The sequence below is a fragment of the Netta rufina genome (assembly GCF_964035555.1).
Source record: "Netta rufina genome assembly, chromosome: 2".
Taxonomy (NCBI): domain Eukaryota; kingdom Metazoa; phylum Chordata; class Aves; order Anseriformes; family Anatidae; genus Netta; species Netta rufina.
The window spans coordinates 14587819-14612206 of NC_140124.1; the positions used below are offsets into that span (position 1 = coordinate 14587819).

General features: G+C 40.4%; 1 protein-coding gene across 13 annotated transcripts in view; it reads left to right on the top strand.

Moving 5' to 3' along the window:
- PARD3 (par-3 family cell polarity regulator) overlaps nucleotides 1-24388 on the top strand; it is a 446166-nt gene that overhangs the window by 129553 nt on the left and 292225 nt on the right. For all 13 annotated transcript variants that reach the window (XR_014618202.1, XM_084281998.1, XM_084281993.1 and 10 more), the window contains exon 3: nucleotides 20178-20358. Coding sequence is in view for 12 of the 13 variants with exons in the window: in XM_084281998.1 (XP_084138124.1) it covers nucleotides 20178-20358 (181 nt within the window). In the remaining variant the exon portion in view is untranslated. The remainder of the gene's footprint in view (nucleotides 1-20177; nucleotides 20359-24388) is intronic.

Consider the following 24388-nt stretch of genomic DNA (forward strand, 5'->3'; position numbering starts at 1 on the left):
AGGGCAGCTTCTCAAAAGTAGAATCCCAGTTTGATGTCTGAAGTTAAGGAAAGCTTCTCCAGAAAAAAAAAAAAAAAAAAAAAAAATTACTGAAAGGTGACGCTCAGTCAATGGTTTTATGGTTGACTTTAAGGTCAATTCGCAAAGTTGCCTGCTGCCTCGCAGTATCTAAATGGAAGGCGCTGAGTGCGTAGAAGGCTCTGGTGCACAGGCTGTAGGAAGTACGTCTGGCTGCTGAATAGATGCCAAGCAATTTAGTTCTTGATGCTTTTTGCTTGCTAGCTGTTCTGCTAACATTCTTGCAAAATCCCAGACTTTGGGGTATCAGAAAAACATCTTACAGAATATATGTGAAATGCTACTGCTTTAGGTTTAGCTGGCATCGACAACCGGGTTCTGGCAGGAGTGATTACTGTTTCTCTGTGCAGCAGTATAGTCTGAATATAGTCACAACTTGTATCTTTAAAGCACATGAAACCTTTATTTTGTAATCACCGGTAGTCATGCCTGTTGCAGATAAATGACTTAAATAGCACAGAAGGTAAAATTACGCATAGTGTCCATTTTCTTATTTGATGAATCAAATCTTTACAAAGAGGTATGAGGCTCACAACATATGAGATGAGCTCACAACATCTGTTTTACTAATAGTAGGCTTCAGTCACTGGTCCTACAGGTGGCCATCCTCCATTCCTCCTGACATGCCCCTGCTTTTGCTGATGTTGGCCGTCTCTCCTTTCTTTGGTTTTGAAGGGATCACCTGCTGCTGGCATTGGCAAATAAATAGTGGCGGAGTAAGAATACACACACCTCCTACCTTTCCCCTGGGCAGTCAGGAGGCTCTTCTCTGGCTAAGGAGCCCAAGCCAACACTTGTGGCCACCTTAGTGCATGTACTGTCTCAGAGTGAAGAGTTTCGTGGTAGTGTCTGTGCTGCATGTTGGCTCCATGCTGCACAGTCCTTTTCTGGGAGAGTTGTCCCATGCTCAGCTTCAGTTGTTGTGGAGGATGCAGCTGCGGGATTTCAAACCCAGCCAATTCCCATATTTTGGAAAGCAGAGCAGACAGATGATATACGTTAATCAGAAGCCTTTCATCTCAAATTCAGTCATTGGTCTTAAATATTTTATTACCCAAGGAAGCAGAAAATGAGAGGTGGTCCAAGCTTTCTGAAGTCAGTCGTTTAGGGATTAGAGGAAGGGGAAGCAGGAGCATCCCCTCAGGTTTCACCATCAAGAGCCTTTTGCCAACACTTTTGATTGTGTCTGTTCCCTTGTCTGAGTGTACTCTGCATGTGAATCATGCAGGAGAAAATTAGAAGACCCTAGTGTCTACCAGCTAGATTTGAGCTGTTTATACCTGATGTGCTTGCATATAAGATACACTAGATGTTTCACGAACCAATTAAGAAAAGCAATAACCTTTCTTAGTTTGATGATATAAAGTAAAAAATGCAGGTTGAGCATGTGTTTTGATGAGAATTAATTACAGCTTGAGTGCTTTAGCTGAATGATTTTTTTTTTCAGCTTTTTGAATTATAAAATATATGTGGCAAGCGGTCTGTTAAATATTCTTAATTATTGTGGCTCTTCCGATGTAGCATTGTTTCATAGAATTTTGCTTTGTACACAAGAAAATGTTCTACAATAACCTTAGTATTGCATCTGAACACAAAAACTAATATACAGGGTTTTATCATATGAAATGTTTGCTGGAAGTTGTATGGAAAAGTACTTCAGTTTTAAGTGGAATTTATAGGGATCAGCAAAGTGTAAATTAGATTCTAATGAACTTCCAATGCAATATTTAGAGCAGGCTGTACTGTTTATTGCTTTTGCTCACAGGCCTCAAAAGTTGTTTTTGGCTTGGAGACTGCTTTCAAAAGATGAGTGTGCTTTGCATTTCTTCACCCACCCTTGCCTGTGCTTTTCCACTTCTGTGCAAAAATCTAAGGGGGGAACCTCTTCCTGAGCCACTCTGGGACAAGCCTCATGTGTCCTTCTGGCCTCAGGAGTCCATGAGGAGGTAGGGCATGTGCCTGCCTGTACCATAGTCCCCAGGCCTGTTTTGGGAAGCGCTGAGCCCTTGTTACTTTAGGTGTGTCGTGTCAGGATCTGCACTGCATTCTTGCTCAGAAGAGCAGTGCAAAACACTGAATTAAGTTCTTAAAAATACTTGTACTCTTGAGCAGCTGGTGCCTTCAGCTCTGCAGTGGATTAACACCAGCACCAGTGTTTCCTCTGCAGGTTGTAAGTAGCTTCACCTGGTGCTCCCCCACTGAAGGTGTTCGAATACACAAGGGAGCCCCTTTACTGAGTCTTGAGTCTTAGGGATGGGCATAGGGTGGGACTAGCACATTCATAGCCCAAAGTGGAGCTAGATTTTATTTTGTGGGAGTTTTGGACAACAAAACTGATCATACGCAGTTGTCTCCTCTGAGGACACTTCATCCACATACCACCACCTTGATGGGATCCACCTGATGTCTTTAATATACAGTTTTTAAATTATAACTGAAGGAACATAGCTGGTAACAAACCCAAAATAAACATCACAGACTCATAAATTCAGCTTCCTTCAGTGCAACAAAACAGACAAAGAGGGAACAAAAGCAGATATAAGGATGGCAGCTTTCTGAGGGAGGCAGGGAGTGAGGGTGGAGGAGCCATAGGTCCTTTCGCAGGGGGCTGGATTAAGTGCTCTCAAAAGAAATATTTATTGTTCTTGGTCTTCAGCACAAGTCATTCCCCAAATTTCATCTAGAAATTAATGACTGGTGAATCCCACTGTGTATCCCACTGTGAAGGGGGAGATCTGCTTTGTAATTGCTGGCTCTGAGATGTTTGCTGGCAGTGGGTGTCAACAGGAGTCAGTGAAGGCTTTAATGCCAGCACTGGCATGGCTGCCCGGGCCTGCCAGGCCTTCCAGGCCAGCCCTGTGGCCTCGTGCTCCTGTGGTGCCTTTTCTGTCAGCCTGCCCCTCACCTTGGCATGACTGCCCCATGCTGCCACCTCCTGTGGCCCTTCGTTGCCCCTTAATGCCATCAATATATAGGTTTCCTGGGAAAAATATCATTACCAGCGCACTTACTGGTGCATGGAGCTACGACCTGTGTTTATACACATTCTGCTTTCCTTACATGCACACATGTTTAGTTTTGACTCATCTGTGAGCAGTATGGAGGATGCAATCAACAGGCAGTTGAGGCAACAGAAAACTCAAACAATGCCAAGCTGTTGGTGACAAATTAGAAATGATAGGCATGATAACTTTTTTTTTTTTTTTTAATCATTTTCAGTTACTGTGTAACTTCTCTTTCCCCTCTAGAAATGATTTTATTTTTCTCCTTTCTTCATGTTTCACCATTTCACATGAATATGTCTGAAACAGTCCAGGAGGTATTTCCCTTCCTGATAAAATCAATAGCATAGTCCAGGGCCCCAAACCTCCAAAAATCCCCTCAGCGCCATTCACCCCCACCACCCCCACCTCAGAAATATCTGTACCATAACACCCACAGCACAGTTTCTGCTTTTTTGTCCTTAATGTTAGATATATGTTTGTGGAAAACTTTAGCATTTTAAGCATTTTTTTTTTCTTTCTCTGCATATGGATTTTTTATTTTTGTTACTGAGGTTAGTTTTAAAAGAAACTTGTGTGGTTGGCAGCCGGTGCTGACAGTGCCAGCCTGGGCTGGGAAGCAGCGTGGTGACTCCTCACTGGCTTTTCTCTTTTTGTTAGCTGCTGCTTGCCTTTGCCAGACAGAAGGAACCTTTGCTCTGGCAGGCAGGGAGAGCTGCAGTTTTTCCTGTGTGATTTCTGAGGGAATTTAGTAAAATTCCTCTTTGGACTGAGCTTTGAATCCTGTGGCCATGTGGTACCGTTAGCTGGGGCTAACCACCCGTGCGTGTCCTGGTAGAAGAAAAGCAGCTTGGCAGATTTACATTTCTTGTTTGCATTTTTAGGCAGTTGCACACGTCCACCTTTGAGGAGTAATCGCCTTTTCTTCTGCATTAGTTATTCTGGAATTATGCAGAAAATGGAACTATTACAAATCCGAAACTCGAGGATTTATCATTTGGAGTTTTAGGGGACTTAGAGTAGGATTTGAACCTCAAATGCTCTAAGTAAACTAGCAAGCATTTAAAATTTTGATTTAGATCAGCTTAAGGAAAAAATGCTTTATCAGTGATCTGTAAATTATATTAGCTACAACTGAAAACACTGAAAAGCTTCCTTTTCAGCCAATTGTCACTTCTCATAAGGAACTGCATACTATGGCAGTGAGGCACACTACCTAGTACTTAACTCCCTTAACAGGATCCAGGAGTAGGCCAAGGCTTTCAAGCAAGTCTGCCTGAAGTTAGACATACTTAGCCAGTCCGTTATGCCTGAGCAAACCATAACTGAGACACTACCCCCCCTCCCTGGGGGTTTCTGCTTTAATAGAAGAGTGTTTTCTGAACTGTGAGGGTGTTAACAGCCATTCTGTGTTTCTGGTACTCTTGTCACTTCTACTGAGCCTGATATTTACACCAGCCAAGTCAACAGTGTTTCACTTTTCGGACAATAAGAAGAATGTGGAATGAAATGAGAACTCATTTCCTCAAATTGTTTATATAATGAGTATATTTATGTAATGAACATAATATGAATATATTTATATAATAAGTAAAAATTACTTAGAGATGTATATCTGGAGGTAGTTAGCACCAATGTTTTCCAGCGAAAGACGTATATTATTTTACTAGTGGATGCAATGCCCCAGTACATACAAAAAGGGGAATTTCAGATCATTTGAGCTGTCAGTGATGGATGGAAAAGGAAAAAATGGAGAAAAATGATCTATCTTTACTGTTTACCCTCCTCACTGACCGTGCGATCTGTGCAAACCATCTGTAGGTTCCAAGTTGGCCAGAGGCTGGTCAATATGCTGCAGGTTGTAAACTGGGTGTGCTGGAGCTTCACAACAAGGAGCCTTCACCTCCCTTCCCCCTGCTTTTGGCAGCTGACTGGTTTGCTCTTACTCTTGCTCATCTGTTCCGTCAGCCATGCGCACGTCTTGCGTGTCTCCTTTCTCCCACTCTGTCATTTTAAGCTTTGGGTTTTCACGTTGTGCTCCATTCTGCTCTGTGTTCTCCACAGGAACATTTGAGGTTCCTATCTCATGAATTCCTGCCAAGTTCTGATCCCAGCATCTGTTCCAGACATTATCCAGATGCTCTAATTTTGGGACCTTTAAAGACAGGACTTTTTTCTGATCCTACATTTCTGTGAAACCCAAGTAACCTGAAGCACAGATATGATTGTGAAAACATTAATCTAATAGTTAAACAATAGCAAAGGCATTCTGGAAATGACACTTTTGACCACAAGAGTTTTTGTAATTGCTGGTATGTGCTGAATGTAAATTAATTCACTCTGCTGGGGATAAAGTTACTTTTGTGTAGCTGTGGCTAGATGGAGCTGTCAGAATGTGTAAGACGGTTTGATTTATGTGCAAAGGCTATATGCATTAGACTTCCCTGGTATGCGCTATTCATTTTAGCTACTTATGGGGTTGAATGTTGATGCCCTTTTACTGTTTTAGCAGAGATGATATAATGTTTGGTAATTATTTTGGAAAGTAGAGAAATCATTTGGGATACAACAATTAGGCACAGAGACTGGGAAATAAGGCTGGCTTTCGGTGAGGGGTAAGACCATCTTCAAGCAAGGACATTTGAAAAAATAGTGAATGCATAAATATTTCTGATTAAATGTGTATTTTTTGTATTTATGTGGTTAGAATTGTTTTAATAAGTGAGTGGTCTCCAGTGAGGCAGGTAATCTGAAAGTGGTATTTCACGCTGGAAAAGGTGACCCCTAATGAGAAAGTGTTCTGTTCACAAGCTATGCTGTCTCTCATTTTCAGTCTTTTCCTTTTAATATTAATTACTGGGATGTTTTAATTAAAAACAGATCTTGGAGGTATTATCTGCTTCCTCTGTTTAGTCCTTTTAAATGTTAATCACTTATGACAGCATAATTTACAGAGCAACCTGCACGAGCCTTGTGCAATGTGTCTGCTTTGTGTAGTGCCAGACTGCAAACTGCACCCCAAAAGTGTTTTAAAAAGTGCACACAATTGCATAGATTCAATCTGGCAGGAGAAATACAAGGCAAATAATGGCTTTTTTTTTCTTCTTTTGATGACTTAAAAATTAAATGAAGGCTTAGTGAGACAGTGTGACAGAAAATCTATTTCAAGATGGCTGGAGCTTCCCAAGAACTGATGCTTACGCTTGGGGTGACCAGGCTGAATTCACTCCTGTTTCCGTGAGAAGACATTTAGAGAAGAGTGGAAGGTGAGAGGCGAGATTCAAGGGAGTCTTGGTACCTATGGAGAGATTTCATCAAACAGAATTGTGAAGTGTGCACAGAAGAACACTTAAAAAACAACAAACACACAAAAAATTTAAAAAAAAAAAAAAAAAGAAAAAGAAATGAGCAAGGTGAAAAGGCATAGAGAAACAGTGAGTTTTTGTTTGTTTCTTTGTTTGTTGAATCTAACATTGAATTTCACATAAACTTGTAGTGAGATCTCTGCCCTTGATTTGTCCAGCAACACGGATGGAGCTCTGGGCATGCCACGGGAGCTCTACCCTACCCAGCCCGAGGCTGAGGAGTGGGAGGAATGAAGCGGCATGGCAGGGGGAAGGCACAGGGAAGGGACCTATAGGGTGAGACACAAAAAATGGGTTTTGGCAGTGTAAAGAAGAGAGAATGCACAGGCAGCTGGCATATTGGCACTAAATCTCTGTGGGGTTAATGTTCTCCCTCCCTCTGCCCCCAGCTCTTCTCCCCATCCTGCCAGAGCTGGCCTTGCTCACTCATCCTTTGGAAGGCAAAACAAGCATCCTCAAGCTGCCTTCAGCTGTGGCTATGTTGTGCTTAAAATACTTTTCAAGCTGGAAATATTTTAAAGCAAAATAGTATTTTTTTATAGCTGCATATCAGCAGAAAATCACCCAATCTTACTCAGAAGGACGTAAACTTAATAAAATATCTCTGTTATAAGCACAGAAGCAGAGCGAGTGCTCCTTTGATTGTATTTTTCAGTATAATTTGCTGAGAAATGAAATTCGGCAACAAAGACCTCCCAAACGTGCTGATTTTCAAGGACTTAGCCTCTCCCAGCTACTGAACAAGAAAAGTAACTTTGCTTTTTGCTGGGTCCTCAAATTTAAGGGTGTTTGAAAGCAAATGTTGGGTTCTGAAATATATGGTTTCTGTAGAAAGCAGCCATGTTTGAAATGCAAACAAAATTGGGGCTAAATTCATTCCTTGTCTAATGCAGCAGTTCTGGGTGAAATGAAGATCCCACAGTGACCAAATCAAATCTCAAACTGTTGTAATATTCCTTTGCAATATGGCCAGCCGTTGGCATCCTCTTTTTTCTCTCTGCCTTTTGGCTCCCTGTATTCTTCTTTCTCTGAGATTTTTTTTCCCTTTTCAACAGCTGGTTTTATTTTCAGTAACTAAAGGTATAGTTGTCAGTTCATAAATCTAAACAATTACTGTATTTATCCCTACAAGGGAATATCTTTATTCATACATGGGAATTATTCCCTAAGAGCACTGGAGGTATAGTTCAGAGGGGCTTTTTTTGAGCATATAATACTAAAAATTAAAGGGAACTATCAATGAGTTGGAACACCATTAATTCAGTAAGCACTGGTCAGAAGTATTAATGTGTTTGTAGGTTTAAGATAAATAATCTTCTACTGCACGAGCGAAACTGCTTGTTCTGTGTGATGTTTCTGAATGGAACCTTTGGTAATCTGATTCCACACACGCTTTAACCTTGTGCAAAATTTAATGAAAAATACAGTTACTACTGAATGTACTGTTTTGCCAGCTCAACAAAAGATGTTAAGTTCTGCATATTTTTGCATAATAAAGATAAGTGTTGACAGTGTAATGATCCATTTGGCATAGATAAAATCATGAATGATTTTAATAACCTTACAACAATATTTGAATTCACTATGAAATATAATATAGGCACTTCAAACAGAGGCAGGCCTGATGCCCTGGTATGGAGTGCCAGCTTCTTATAACCTTAATTTTTCTAGGAGAAAAAAGCAGAGAAACAGAGGGACTAGACCAGCACACAGGAGACAGGGAAGAATTAGGACAGCTAACGAATGGAAGAGATCTTTTTCGAAGTTTTCAGTGAAGTCCTTATATGCAGGTTGACACGGATGGGTTTTGGCAATGCTTGCATCTCTTTCCACAGTTTGGGTAACTTAGTTGTATCATGTGTTGGAAAATGCATTCTTCTGTATGGGGTGAATCAAGCTAAAGTGTAATAATGGTACAGTGTTCCCAAGTTGGGTAGCTTGAAATAATTGTACATACAAATGTAATTTATCTTGGGTATTTCTTTTAAAAAATGTTTTTCAGGTTCATGTAGGTGATATAGTTGCTTCAGTTCCAGTTTCTGTGTTGATTTAGGGAATTAATTTCCAAAATGACTTCTGAAAATTGAATCTGGAGTCTTTGAAGATTTCACACTAAATGATTTAGGAGTAACATCCCAGCCAAAGTCACTGCTTGTGTTTCTGTCTATTTGGTTATAATGCATCCCTACATAAACAGAGCACTGTAAGGCGGTGGAGTGTTCTGTGCCAAGTAATCAAGAATCACAGACTGATGCAAAGTGTCGTTAGAGCAAAGTTGGGGATCTCCTTTACTATTCACTTCTGTGTTTCACTTAGACAAAAGCACTTGGCTTCCAGCAGTTGTGTTTTGATACTGGATGTGATGGTATTAACTGGCTAGATTTCTTCTGAGGTCTTCAGATGTTTATCTTCATTTCTTCTTGCTGCATTTATTTCTGTTCGTGTTTGTTTTCATACGCGTTTAGAGGTCAGGTTTGAAAAGCCACCAGGCAGCCTTTAAAAGCAGACTTTCAAAAATATGTTGGAATCTAATTCCTAACGATTTTACAGGGTGTAAGTAAGTGAGGTGCCTTTCTGCAACCCAATGAGTTGATTATTGTTCAAAATCTGGCCCCAGATCATTTTGAAAATGATTTTGGCATTGGGGGGCTAGGTTGTAGTGAAAGTCCCTGGGGATCAGGTACTGCATCGTTTAACTTGTGGGTGTTTTGTGTGGAACAAACACAGTCCCTACAGATTACAGTGTATGGTGGGTGGATGTACTTCTGGATGGGGATGCACCAGGATATTTTTTCTTCGTACAGACATTATTATAATCCTGGCAGTTGTAGAAAGCTGAGAGGCATTTAGTAAGAACTGTAGTACAACAGTGCGGGGATCCTCTCCCTTACTACACTATCAGATGTAATCTAATGGGTGTCTTCTGTTTAAGAGCAGAGCTCCTTGTCTGGCCTACATTCATGTAATAATCCTGGTGAGCCTGGGATGCCACAGGAATGAATGGCCAACCTCTGCCTCTTGCCCATCGCGTGCTGCTTACCATCAGCCCCTCTCTGGCAGTGCACATAGCTGCTGGCAGAGCATTGCATGCTGATTTGTAAAGGTGGCCCTAGTGGGCTTCAGGTTGTTGCATTGCTTTCACCGTCGTTACATTTAAAAATAATATAAAATGTTAGTCATGGGGGAACAATCAGTCATTTGCATTAAAGATTTTTTTAGAACCTTACTTAAAGAAAGGGAGACAAGAGTTATTGACTAATGCGCTGATTATTTTTGCCATTATGCATAAAATAAAGAATATCATTATTGTTATTTTAAAATGCCAGAAATAAATGTCTCTTTCTTTGACATTTAAGAAATACTAGATAATGAAGTTAGCTAAAAAAAACATTCCAATCTTGTTTTTTTTTTAAGGCCTCTGAAAAGTTTCTGGGGGGAAAAAAGGAAGTGTTATACAAAAAGTAAAGGGTACGTAGAATTTTACCTTTTGAACAGACCTTGACGTTGATTTAAAATAAGCCTTATTTAATAGGTATTGTATTGCACACTGAAGATAATTTAGGCTAATGTCAAGGACAAGTGTTATCTATTCCTTTGTTGTAGTGAGGTATTGAAATAATGAGTGGAACAGAAGAGAATCAGAAAATGTTTGAAGTTTTTCATCTGTGTCTCTAGATGGGTATTTTTAATCACGTTCTCCTGGCTTTTGCATGCAAATTACACTGAACAGCACATACTATAAAAATTAAGAGCTGTATTTTACAAAATGTATTTTCTTGAAGTTTAATAAGCTTGCAAAGATTTGACTGTGCCTTAACTAACTAGATACCTTTTTGTACCTCAGCTGAAATTAAAATCTTAGATTTTTCAGTGCTGCTGTTTTGATCCCATAACATTGAAGAAATGTTGAGAAATTGAAAGCCTTTGGTATTTTTGGAGGTTTCTGAAGCCATTTTTTCCTTGGTACTCAAGGGCTGCAGCTCCCAATGACAGATGAGACAACCGTTAAGATTTAATACATCTTTATTTCAGCAATATATCTTGCTGTGCGACACCAGCCCCTCTAATAACCCCAGTGTCTGGATTACTTACTGCATAGCGTCACTGTTTAACTGCTGACCTCTGTGTCAGAAATAAAACACAAAACTCCTCCGTGGCCCACACTGTTGACTTGGAAGTCTGCTGACCTGCGGAGTCATCCCATCCTCACAGGCTCAGCTGAATGGGGAACAGTCTGGGTATCTTTCCGAGCTCTGTCCTCTTAAAAGAGGAGGCAGAATTTTATAGTGCACTCTAATAAAATGTAAAATTGCTTCCAAAGTGATATTAAGAACATTGTCCTGAGTGTAGTTCGCATAAATTAGTGCTGAGGGAGCAAAAATGGAGGAGATGAAATTGGCTTATTCAAGTGCTCAGATGTGTACCTGCTGCTTTCCATGCATAATGCACTCTCTTCTGATACCATGTTTTCTTTGCAGTCCTCTTTAAAAGCAGAATAGATTTTTTTTCCTATTTCTTTTCAAAATGAGCTAAAGAGATACGATGGTGAATCATATACTGTGGTAGTTTTGCAGAGTATGTCCTTAGCCTAGCGTAAGAGGTCTGTTTGTACAAAGGGATTTTGGAAGAAATCCTTTTTGTATAAATTGAAGATTTAAGAAAATAACAGGATAGCACCATATTCTATTTGCTTTCAAGGGACGAGCCGGTGAAGAAACAATCCAGTATAAAAGCCCTATGATAAAACAAAAACAACAAAAAACATGATTGAAAAACTTTCTAATTTAGGGTAGTTTCCCCAGCTGTTCTCACATCCCAGCTGAGCATTGATTTAACCATTTTGGTGTCTGCTGTGTGGAGGGACTGCAGCAACTGAAGAAAACCAACTTCTGTCCAATAGTAATATCTTCATTTTTGCTGATAATCATCAGAGAAAAAAATAAAGGCTGTTTAAAAGAAATTAAAATATTTTTATCTATTCTTCCACTCCCATTTTAGCAGTAGCTTTGTGCTTAGTTACAGGCTCAGGAATTTTTTTCCCCAAAATCTCACCCAGATCACTTGCTTTTGCAACGCGATGCACCTGTAGGGTTTCTGCCCTTTGGCTTTTGTGTGGCTGCACCCATCCTAGAGGTCAGTGCATCGATGGCATCACCTGCTCTTTCGCCAGGACAGCTGATACTGGTGGGGATCAGCGTTCCCTGGAGAAGGTTGGGCTGGTCACCACTTCATACTGGTGGGAGCCTTCCTTAGCGTGGTGAAAGAGAACAGCAGAAGCACAGCTCTCAGGAGCATGAGCTAAAGTAATGAACTGGAGCATTCACTTCACAGCTAATATAAAAACACCCTGGATACCTGCATACATCATCATCTCCCAGTGTGCTTCATGACACACACTGCTTCTGGCGTTTCTTTTTTGCCATGAATGCCTTCTGGCCATTTGGGACAGGGCTGCTGGGTTGTAGGGCTACTAAAGCTGTGGTGCTGGGATTGCTGTGCCCATGCCGTAGGTTTGGCTGGGTAAGCAGGGCAGAAGGACCTTGCAGAGGACTGAGTTTGTGCGTGTGCTTGTCTGGCAGGCCACACACCAGGGCTGGGGGCTTGGTGCTCATTGTGCACATCATGGTATATCTGGTGTATTCAAGGCACATCCAGCCAACTTGTCAGGAAGCTCAGTGGCATCTACCTCTAATTGTCGCTGTAATGCTTCTAACACTGCCCAGTTACTGTCTTGTTTCTTGGTCTAAACCCCAGCATGGAGGTTGAGCAGAGAGCAGTTCAGTCGGAACAGACACACTTCGTGCTTTCCAGGGTGCCACAGTCATGCTTGCTTTCAGTCTGTTGCTCAGCAGTACAGGAGAGGAGGGAGGAAAAGTCTTTTAAAAATATGTCATCTTAAACTAATATATTTTAAAAATAGTCTAGTAAATTACAGTATAGTAACTAAAACTGTATTTAATTCCTACTGGGAGAAGATTAGATTGCAATTTAATATTGCTCCTAGAATTTCTCAGATCAAAGTGCTGTAGGCAATGAATAATCAAAAGCAATGTTTTAATAAAAAGCTTGTATATTTACTTCAGAATCATTTCTTAGATTTAAAGAATTATGAAAGCAGCAGATTCTTAAACTATCTGTAAAATTAAAGTGTTCTTTGAATTAATAGATGCGTTCTGATCTTGCAAATATGATTTAACTTGGAATGTTATGTTGAGCTTCGAAAGGGAAGGGTGTTTGCTTAGTCAGCAGAGTAGAGAATGACTTTCAATTAGATCTGTGATGTGTTTTCCAGCAGCGATTGTTTTATATCAGGGGCTTTTGAGGGGGCAGAATGTATTCAGCGAAGGCAAATGTGGAGTCCTGCACCTGGGCTGGAAAAACCCCATAGAGCAGTGTAGGCTGGGGGCCTACTGGCTGCATAGGAACAGACCTGGTGGACAGCCTTGTGACGAAGACCAGCTCCATCCTGGGCTATATCAGCAAGCATATGGCCAGCAGGTTGAGGGAAGTAGCTACTTCCCTCTGCTTCTGCAGTGTTTCGGCTTCCCCAGTACAAGAAAGACATTTCTATGCTGGCCCAGCCAGGGGCCACCAGGCTGGTTTAGGGGACCGGGAGACATCACACGGGAATGGGGGCTGAGACCAGGGTTCAGCCTTAGGAAGGGAGGCCTCCAGGGGTGCTGTTTGCTGTGCACACAGCATTGTCTGTGTAACTCCTCTGTCAGGTACAGAGAAGAGGCAGCCAGACTTCTCCCAGAGGCATGCAGGAGCAGTGCAAGAGGCAGCAGACACAAATTGCAACAGAAGACGACTCAGTGCAGTGCAAGGAACACAAATCTTAAAAGCAGGTGTGGTCAAATACTGGGAAAGGTTGCCTTAAGAGGTTATGGAATCTTTCTCTTTAGTGTTATTCAAAACTTGAGTGGATGTGGGCCCAAACAACCTCCTCATGCTGACCCTAATTGGAGCTGGGGTTTGGACTAGGTGACCTGCAGAGGTCCCTTCCAGTTATGATTATTCTACATGAGCTTACACTTCTGTATAAGTCACATAAGATCTAATACAAAGTGTTAATTTGATAGTAGAATGTGACCCTTGAAATGGTCTTAATATTTTTTTCAAAAGCAATAATGCAATAAAGCTATTAGAGGAATATCAGTTGTTTTGCTCCCTTCTAGCTAAACTACTGTGCAAAGTTTTTATTGAAAGCCAGTTCTGACTTCTGACTGAACTTGATTAGGACAGGTAAAGACTTTCTTGAAATTACAAAGGCTTATGTTTTGTTAGCTCATCTAAAATTGAAACCGTGCTTGCCTTTTTTCTTCTGTTAAAGTGTTGGGTGATCTCTTGGTCTGTGTTGAGGGGATGCAGGTCTCAGGCTGGAGGTATAACACAGGATGCCTCTTAGATGATATTTTTTCTAATCCATCCTATTTTATGTCTGTGGGTAGCAGTGCCTTATTTGTTTAAATGTTCATTTTTTTCCCTATTTCCTCTTATCAGTTTGTTAGTACGGTAGTTATGTTTAAATGGCTTTTTAATAAACCATGTAAAAAAGTGAAGCTGAAGGAATTACAAATACTTAGATATGCCATGGTGTCATTAAAGTCAGTTCAGCCATCAGAAAGCCTACAAATTGATTTCATAGATTATTTGGCATCTTAATAATAATTAGCTACTACCTTGTTAATTATTTTCCCAAATTTGTGTTTTTGCACTCTTATCTGTTCCTTCACATGTGCAGCAACTTGTATTTCAGGACACTTTGGAGCCTGAGCTGAAATTTGATTTCCTGCTGGGCAAGAGCAGTATGCGAGTACTTGGGTTTGCACCATAGCACTGCAGGACTGAGCAGCAGCCCATGCTGACTGCTTTGGGTTACGCACGGCTATTGCCAATTCTGCAGAGTTTTTCTAGACATTTGTTGGTGGTCTCTTGAATGTTCTTCAGCTGTGCTCATTGCAAAGGAAGTGTGTGGTTAGTTATGTGGTACGGCTTTGCTTGAGTTCATAACTTCTGGAGAAGCTTTAGGCTGAGGAGGACAGGTTGCCAGTGATGCTCTTGGTTATATTTTCTGTCAGCCTTCCCCATGTCCAATTTCTACATACAGTATGTCTGAAAGTATGCGGCAATGTTCCCACATCAGCAGGTTGAATGTCTGTCTAAAAGTGTGTGCGAAAGAGACCTCTTCTTGGGGACTGCTGGACAGGGCTCGGCATAACCCTCTGGCATCAATTTTTAGGAAATTGAAGGAACTATTTTAGCAGGAGATACATTGGAAGTTAGATTGTAGAATTTCATTTGGACCTTCAAAATCTCTCTCTTCGAGATCCAAAATTTCCTATGAAAGTTATTTAGTTCAGTTATTAGAACTGAGATCTTCTTGGTGCTAAGCATGAAGCAAGAACCAGCATCTTTGCCCATGTCAGCACCTCTCCGGAGGTGAGCATGGAGCTGCGCCAGTCCTCTGGGCTGCCTTGGAGGTGAGCACCTCTACTGCTCTCTGCTGGAAGCAGAAACACAATCACTTGTGAGAAAGGCAGTTTTTGAAGGGCCATCCTGTAGGAGAAGATGTGCAACACGCACTTGAGGAGAGCACAGCAGCTGTAAGTAAGCTGTAAGCTTACACAGTGAGCTGTGTACGGCCACATCTGGATATCGTTGTGTGGGCCAGCAGGGGAAGCCTGCAGTGCAGCCCGAGGCACTGAGACACGTCTGGTTCCTCTACAGATCAACTGCAAAGCAATGGGACTCTGAATAGTAGAACAAATTGGGAATGTCCTTCTGTGAAATTATCTGATAAGCATCCTTCCGGTGAGGAGAAAACATATTTAAAATAGCTCTTAATGATTCAAAAAGATAAGGGACTTGTCTTTTGCTTCATGTTAGAAAGAGTGGACAGGATTGTGCAGAGGATATGAAACCAGAGCAACGGTTGCCATCTTTCTGGTGTGAGAACAGAGCTGTAATCCCAACTGATGCTGAAATCAGTCCGAAATCTTCACAGGCACTGATACCTACCCATGATACAGCAACAGAGTTGTCAGTATATTACAAAAGTTTTAGAGAGACACTTAGGAATACGTAAAATTCAAGTGATCTTTTTGACAGTCTTACACGTCATAGGGAAAAGATACAGCAAAAGTGCCTAGCTTTATGGATTTTGTGAAGTGGAGAATTTCTGGTTTCGTGGTAGAGCAGGATGACCTAATTGCACCATGTGATAGTGATGAATTGTTTTATATGGTATGAGTATTTAATCAGAATGTAAACAACCATTGCTGGTGTGATTTTTAAAAAAATCCAGTTAATTAACATTTAAGTACTTAATCTAGTCTATTAATTAAGCCTGCATATGTGTTTACTAATTTTTAATTGCCTTAGAATCAAAGGAAATTGTAATAATGAATGTTGGAATGCAGACTGCTGCTGCTGCATCAATATGAAAAGAAATCTTTCTTCTTGCTTTTTGTTTATTTGAGTACATATAACCTGGCTAACATGATATGGCCTGAACAAAGCAATAGAAAAACTCATAATGGTCTCCATTTCAGAGAGAGTTGAAATAAGTCTGGAGCTAAACGTTGGAGAAATTAAATGAATATTTCCATAGGCTGTAATCTCAGCAAAGCTCCTGTCTTTATATTTGAAAGTGTTACTGAATATCTGATACATTAAAAAAAAACAAACAAACAAACAAAAAAAAACACACACAACTAGTACATGCTTTCTCTGGGGATGAAATAGCCTGTTCAAACTGGCATTTCTTCCTATGCTAGTTTACATTCATGAAGAGCGTGGACATGTATTGAAACCTCTTTTCCATTGCTATCATAATTAGAAATGTAAACATGTCAGTCTAAATTAAGGCTACAATTTATTAAATTTGTTACAGGATAACAAAGTGGTTTGTTGTTACTGAATTTTATTTCTTAGTTCCAGATTTTTAGTTCAGTGATTGAAAAATGCAAGCAGCGTGTGTCCTGCTCTAGTCTGTTACCACAGTCCCACTTCTTTGATGCATTAGGTTCAGGCCCCTTGGAGTCGTGGGCTGGGGAGGAATGGCCTAAAATCTTGTTATTACTATTAGTGCTGTGCTTATTTATTTATTACTGTTGTTGCCATGATATTTGGTCTTTGGCAGTGTTTTTTTTTTTTTTTTTTTCTTTTTTTACTTTTCTAATGGATTCAGACAAGCCAAATTGCTCCCATTTTCACCAAATTTGTGTGGAAGATATGTTAAAGAGCTGAACTAATATTAAACAGCTTAGCTGTTTTCTGCTTTCTTCATGCTTTGTTATGGCTTCTTCATCCTGTCTGCTGATTTCCAGTGTAAGAATGGCTGGTACGGTGGGCTCTGCAGGTCACTGCGAATGATGAGATCTAAGATTGAAAGATGGAGAACAAGAGGCACACCTGGTGTCATGCATTGAGTGTAATCATTGCAGAATAATTCTGGAAAGCAGTACGCTGTCCATTGTATTTGAAAATGGACACTGGGCGTGACTATGGTAACTTCAGTTAAAAAACTGAAAAGAAGAGAAAAGAGAGAAAAGAAAAATAGTCAACGTGGAGTCAAAGCTGTCTCCCTGCAGGTGCTGTTGTTTTCAAGCAAGACAGTCGTCTTTGTTTTCTGTGCTCTTCGTAAACTTGGTATTTAAAACCTATCAAAATACAGTAAGTTTGCCATTGACTTTAAGGCTGCAAGCAGCTGGTCTAGTAATCTGTGTTACGTGCTTGGCCAAATTAACACCATCCCTGGCATGAAGCAGCTGTTACTGCTGCAGATTCCCGTGCACAAGGTTCCTGGTGGGTGCAGTGAGCTCCTGGTCTGGCTTCTGTCCAAGTAGCCCCTCACGGCGTCTTTTAATGTATGTGTTTTGTGTCTCATTGCTGCAGAAATGACAGTGGAGGTGTGGTTAGTGGTAAGATCACCTCGCTGGTTGTATGTAGGACATTTGGGACAGAAATGCGCAGGACATGGAGCACACAGCACGTCTCACGCTTCTTCATGTGGCACTTTCTGTGCCTGTGCTACATAAATGCATGCCATGGGGGTCGTGGGCTTTGAGTGTTGGGCGCCAGTCTGCAGCAGGATCTGGCCTGTTGCTTGTGTCCTGCATTTCTGGGCTTCCAGAGGCACAGCCGTGATAATTCCTTACATTGCTCCTTGAAGAATTTCCTTTGAGGAAAAACAAAATGTGCTGGAGAAAGCAGAAATCAGTGCTCAATGTAAGGGCAGGATGGGAGATGTTCTGTCTGCCCTTGTTTCCTGTAACCTCACCGTCATCCAAAGTGTGGCATCCCCAGCTCTGGAAATCCAATGCTGTCATTTATTTTAAGTCTTCCAGTCCTCAAGACTCATCATTAGGGATAAGTATACCTTGTAAAACTGTTTTACAACCAACACGCTAACTAGTGTAGCTGAGCTGCAGCGAACCTGTGTTGAATTATCTAATTAGTCTTGAGGAAAGCCAATGCAGCTTGTGTATCTTTACAGGCTTTATGCAAAAATGTTACAACTTTATTGGAACCGAAGCCTTTTGAAGATTTGATGCTGTCAAAATGGCGAATACCTGTGCAAATACAAAAGATCAAAAGCTGAGCTTGAGATGAGCAGCATTCAGTTTTAGATGTTCTGAAGTCATAGGTTGTAGGATGCTGGAATAGGCAAAAAGCTTGAGGCAACTTACAGTAGAACATGAACACACACATATATATTTATATATTGATATGCACATACATTTTGATGTGGTTAATATATATAAAATACTTGCAGCAGCATACCATGATATTTTTTCATTAGCCTCAAAGGAACAGAATGTAATTTGGGGATTTATCTTGATACATGCCCTAGTACAGTAGGAGAAGATTTGATGGTTCATCCTTGGAATTCTTAAACACATCCTTTGTGTTTTGTTCTGATACCTTGCACATTTTCACTTGTAGATTAGTTTATTTTCAGTTGCTGGAGATTGGTAATTAGCTTGTTATAAAACAGATAGTCAAAGTGCTATGAGTGTAAAGTGTGTTGCTTTTGAGAACTAAGCTTCAGTTTATGTAAGCACGGGTATTTCTCAATGAGTTAGAATATTAACCGGTCTCATACTGTTGAGGTACTGATGTTGTAAGTATTGACAGATCTCTTCTGGTGTTATCTTGTATACAGATTTCTCAAAAATAAAATAGCAAATTGTATGTTAAAAACACGCTCACTGTATCTGCTGTTGCAGTCTGGTTTTCCTTGTGCTGCCTACCTCCCAAATAACCCTGGAGAGAGATTGCTGACTTTTACCCGTAACCAGTTTGCTCTTTCTCTTTCACACATGCCAGCGCCTAAATTTGCATTAGGTCTGGAATTACTGGCAGAAGATTGCTACTCTGCAATTTCAAAACTACTCATTAAAAAAACGTTAATGCCTGAAAGTAGCTTCAAAGGCTGTATTCCCAAATCATTTCCACTTGGGCTTCCAGTTGCAGTTTTAATATTTATTTATTTTAAACCAATGTTTTTGTAAGTCAGATTAGAGTAATGGCACTAATGTTAAAATCTGTAGGATGAGGTGATGCCAAATTCCCTGAAAGAAAAAAGGAAAAAAGAAGAAAGAAAATGACCCCTGAAATGATTCCTTTAGGTTATATGAAGCTTTAAGTGTTGTTATAACAAAATAAACAATTTGCAGAGATCAGCGCAGGTTTAAGCTGATTTGCTCCATTTACCCTACCAATTTGGACAGAAGAATGTAATGTGTTCTTGGAAATGCCTTTCAAATATTACATTATAGATTAATTTATAGGCTGCAGAATGCTGTTATCCATAGGACTTTTCTACCCATCTTGAAAATTAAGTTCTAAAATTAAATGTGTATAAGAGCTGGCCTTTTCTTTTTCAGTAGGTCACTAAAGATAAATCGGGAGAAATTATTTGTTTCAAATAAAAGCCTTTATATACAGTGGAATAAGTATCTCACATTTACTGAAAAACATCACGATGTTTTCCCTAGTTCCCTCACGATGGTGAACACAGGTTTAGTAAATCTTCATTAAATTAGTGACTTGGCTAAGTTTCCAATTGGGCTTCGGTTCTTATTCTTTTCTTGGAGAATCTGAATGCAAACAACAGAAGTATTTCTGGAAATTTGGATAATGAAATTTTGCAAGGGAAGCCCACAACCTAATCATATTAATAGCTTGTAATAGGTGTCAGATTAATAATGAAAAGAAATTTGTAGTTTACACTTTAGGGTGGCTGCGTATTTTGCTTGTAGCTTACAATGTGTATTAACGTCATTTCTTACTGTACATTTTTATTCCATTAACTTGCATTATCACTCATGATTTGACTTTGTAATAATGATTACATGTAGAGGTATCAAGACAGGTGATAACTTCCAGTGCTCAGGTGTTGGCATTCAGGTAATTCTCTGCATTGCTGGGCAAGATGAAGGGGTTTGCTGGACATGTGTGACTCTGCCTTTCCTGACTTGGTGCCATTCACTCTAGGGCTTGCAGCATTGGGTTTTGTGTCATGTCAGAGCTGCTGACTCTTGGCACTAGCCAGTTAATGGCTGCCTTTCCTTGGGCCAATGTTGAGATCCAGGTGTTGGTTTGAGTCATTGCTGATAGGCATTTCTTGCTATTTGATGGGAAGAATGATAAAATGCTCATCTACAATGGCACTTTGATGCTGCTGAAGGTTTCTTTCTAACAGTAAATTAAATGTCATTTGCAGCTGGTAGCTGTGTTTGATGAGCAAGACCCCCACCATGGAGGTGATGGCACCAGCGCCAGCTCGACAGGCACGCAAAGCCCCGAGATTTTTGGCAGTGAGCTTGGAACCAACACAGCGTCGGCCTTTCAGCCCTACCAAGCTACGAGTGAAATTGAGGTCACCCCTTCAGTCCTTCGTGCAAGTAAGTAAATGATCTCCACATCTTGACGTATTTCATCTTAATTTACGAGGATGCCAAGTGCTGCTACCCATTCATGCTGCTGGGAATGTGATTCATTATCTGTCCTTATCGAATGCTGATCAAAATTGAGAATCTGCATAAATGCCGGTTGTATGTAAGCAAATAAGCCTGTTTTAATAAATTATTTATAAGCTGCTTTTAGGAGCAATAAGCTCTCTCTGTGCTGCCAGTTTAAAATAGTCCTAACACTGAAAATCACAGCAAAATTTACAAATGCAGTTGCTGCATGCTGTAATATGCAGTTTGCCAGTTTTATTCCATTAAATGAAGAAAAGGGTAAAAAGAAACTACAGATAGGAGCACTTTGTATTGAACCTGTCAGTGTTGCTAGGTTATGCTTGTCACCTTTCCGTAAAAACACCTTGTGATACATGTATTTACTATGTTGGAGAAAGATACTCTTCTAAAAAAATAAACCCAGGAACATCTCTTTGTTTTGTTTAGTTCAAAATGAGGACAATTTGCTGCAAAATCATGAAGTGTGAACTATGTATCGCCATTCTTGTTTAGGCAGGATTTTGAATATTTCAGCTTACTAAGAAGGAAAAATGGCCATATGGCACAACAATGTAATTTTCATTGATGTTAAGAGTTCCATGCAAAGAAGACAACAGTAGAGTAAGTGACATGCCCCTCTTGTAGTATCTGTCATTTCCTTCATTGAGGATTTGAAGTAGTGACTCCATTCCAGAAAATTCTTAGCAGGAGTTAGCATAGGTCAGTCCTTCAATATTCTGTGAGCATCATGTTTTAAATGAGGATTTGTAATTCCCAAGAGATTACTTTTCTGTAGATGTTCCGTTAATGGATAAAATGTGTGTTTAAGTAATCAGGTAAAAACACAAATGGAAAAGTTACAACTCTATTTAAAGTTTGAGGGATTTTGTACCAGTGTGTTTTCTGTAAAAAATAAGGGAACATTTAAGAATTAGCTTACATAGACTTGAATGTATATCATTTCAGGCTGTGACTATGTTTCACTGTAACACAGAATTAAATGAGGGAAAGGATAAATGGCAGATGAGAATAAAATAATAATAATAAAAAAGAATCCTGGAATTTTGGGGCCCTTTAGTTTTGCTGTTGTTAGAGTATACCACTCCTAAATGCACATCTCATTTCTATGCATAAGCCAAAGAGCTGTCCTTCTGGGTTTGCAACTCAGGCTGGCTTAGAGCAGATACATACACACACACACATTTTTTCCTTAGTTTGATTATCCGGTGTATTATTCAGTATGTTGATGTTGGCACATCAAATGCATATAGTGCAGATGAAATTCAGTGATATATTGGACAGCTCACTTATCTTTGGTGTCATTCTGGAGAATGCATGTAATACTTAGCCAGTTCACTGATTGTTAAAAGGACCAAAAAGTGCTTTAAAACCCAGGTCTGTAGCAATGCGCTGAGTTGGTAAGCATTACAGTTCTTTTGACACTTTTAATAAAATCATGCAAAAATAAAATGGGTGAAACAATTTGTCATAAATGTTACTGCAAATCAGAGATGCTCTCTTACCTAGCTAATGCTTTTTTTTTCTTGATGTTGACAATTAGATATATTTTGTTTGTAAATGTTCCAAGCCACAGCCTTAGAATCCCAGTCCAGTAATATTATCCCATATTAAACCCAACTATTTCAAGAATTTCATTTAAATATACATTGAAAATGGAAATAATATCCCTATTGTATTTCCTTTATAATTTGTGAAGTGAAGCATAGCATACAAATGGTATTCTCAGTATTTCAAATAATTATCTTCTTACTGTGTAAGTTCTATTCAGCAAATAAAACCCATCCAGTTTTGTGGTAGATGCAGATCCCGATTATTACATGTTGACAAGGTCATATATCTATTAATTGGATTGGAGATGGGATACAAAATTGCTGTAATTATTGTAATTTTCTAGCTAATTGCAGGGTTGGCGGTGAATATTTTACTTCTAACAAATGAAAAACAGTATTCCGCCTGAAATTGGTTTATAGCATTTTAGACATTTTGTTTTACATCTCTGGTGCTTTTTGCTCGCAGGCTGGGCTCTGTCTCTCGGCAGCCCATGCACGACCGCCCGGCTTTGTGCCGTCCTGCTGCCGCTCACCTGCACCCAGGGGGCTGGCAGCGGTCCCCATGCAGAGGCAGGATCCGAGAGGCTGGGGCTGGGGCTCAGGGGCCTGCTGAGATTTTCGTCTCTTTGTTCTGGTTGCCATGCCAGCCCTTTTGTTTGTTTAGAGATCACGCCACCGCTCCTCTCCCAGCAAGGGAAAGGTTAGCTAGATCAGGTCCAGCTGGAAAAGTAATATTCCTCCGGCTTCCCTCTTTTCCCATGCACAAACAGAACCTGGACTTTGCACGTGGGGGGTTGTATCAAATTGAATCTTCCCGTCTAAAGGTGGAAACAACAATGATGCTGGCCCATACCCCCCAGTGTTTTTTTTGCGTTGGGAAAAGGCAGTTCATCAAGGCGAGCAGTTGGTTTACGCTTCTCATCTAGCTCTTTCTCCTTTTATTGTTTTTCTGTAACCTAAGTTAAACTTCCCGTTGTTCTATTTCATCCCTTGAGCTGCATTTTTTTCTGTAAGCATACAGTAAACAAGGCGTTTTTTTGTGTGTGCCTGCATGCTTTCTGAGAAGAGGTTGGAAGCTCGCTGCAGAAGATTGTTAAAGCAGACTGATGTTTATTCCCTGCTGAAATATAAACTCGAGGCGCAGGTGAAAATTGCCAAACCTAATGAGCAATTTGGCAGATAAGACAGGATGTCAGGCAATGACAGTTCAGCAGCGGGTGCACTGCCTGTGAACCAAGTTGTTTGTTTCACAGTACTGCATTTAAATATTGTAAATAAAATCCCTTTTCAGCTACGTGAGTTACTGTGAAAAGGGCCATCTCTTTGTCTTGTGCTCCTTTTAAGTTATTTAGCTCTACCAAATAACCAAGGGTGGTCTTAGTTCTTGTCTCGGTGTGATTATACGTTACAAGTCTCTGAATGTTTCAGTATTGCAGTTAATGAGCATTTTTAACATAAAACATTATTTGGGAAATACATTAGGAGAGGCTGATAGGACTGATATTTTCCAGTTCAGAGTACAGGAGAGTAAGGGCAATGGGAAATCCTCTTTCTGTAGCTTCATCCAGAGGGAGGCTATCAGGAAGATGAAGCTATCAGGAAGATGAAGTTAGTGTGTTCTCATATGGGCAAAGTGACAGGGCTGGTGGCAACAAACACAGGTTGCAACAAGGACGATTCCAGTTTTTCAAGGAACTGACACAGCTACTGGTATGGTTCTCCTGCAGGCTGGACGCTGAGCATCTCCTGCAGTGCTGGCCGGAGCAATCTAGGAAATTACTAAGAGCTAGCTGGAAATGGTGCTCTCCAGTGGTGTATTTGCTCAAGTGTATTTTAGTAGCACTCTGGACATCAGTTTCATATTCTGTTCTCAGAAGGAGAGTATGGCAAAAGTGGTCTAGATGAGAATATTATGCAGTGAGCGCACAGCTGGCTGTAAAGACGTGCTGAAAGTGCAGAGGAGCAAATAACTTGCTGCACTTCCCCTTCTCTGTTTAGCCAGCAGCACGCCTGTTGCTCCGAGGTCGCCTGTGTGCATGTGTGCTCTTGCCTTGCAATGGGAACAGGTTTATTCCTCACAGGTAAGAGCACGCATGCAGACTGCCACTGTGCATTACTTGATATATTAGAGTTCGTGACCTTCCCTGCCTTTGAGTTTGTGCATCTCTCTGTGCCCTCTCAGCAGTTTTCAGTAGTTTAATAGCAAATTAGGAGGATATATCAAGTATAGTCCCTGAGGACTCTCTTAGGCTGAGGACTGTTCAGTATTTTAATAAATCTGAACTGGAATACAGAGTATTGCATTAAAAGCTAAGAAGGTGTTTCAAGTACTTGGGGTGTCAAGGTTTCAGTTCAGCCTTCACTACACACATTTATAAACTCTTTTGAAATCAGTGAGATAT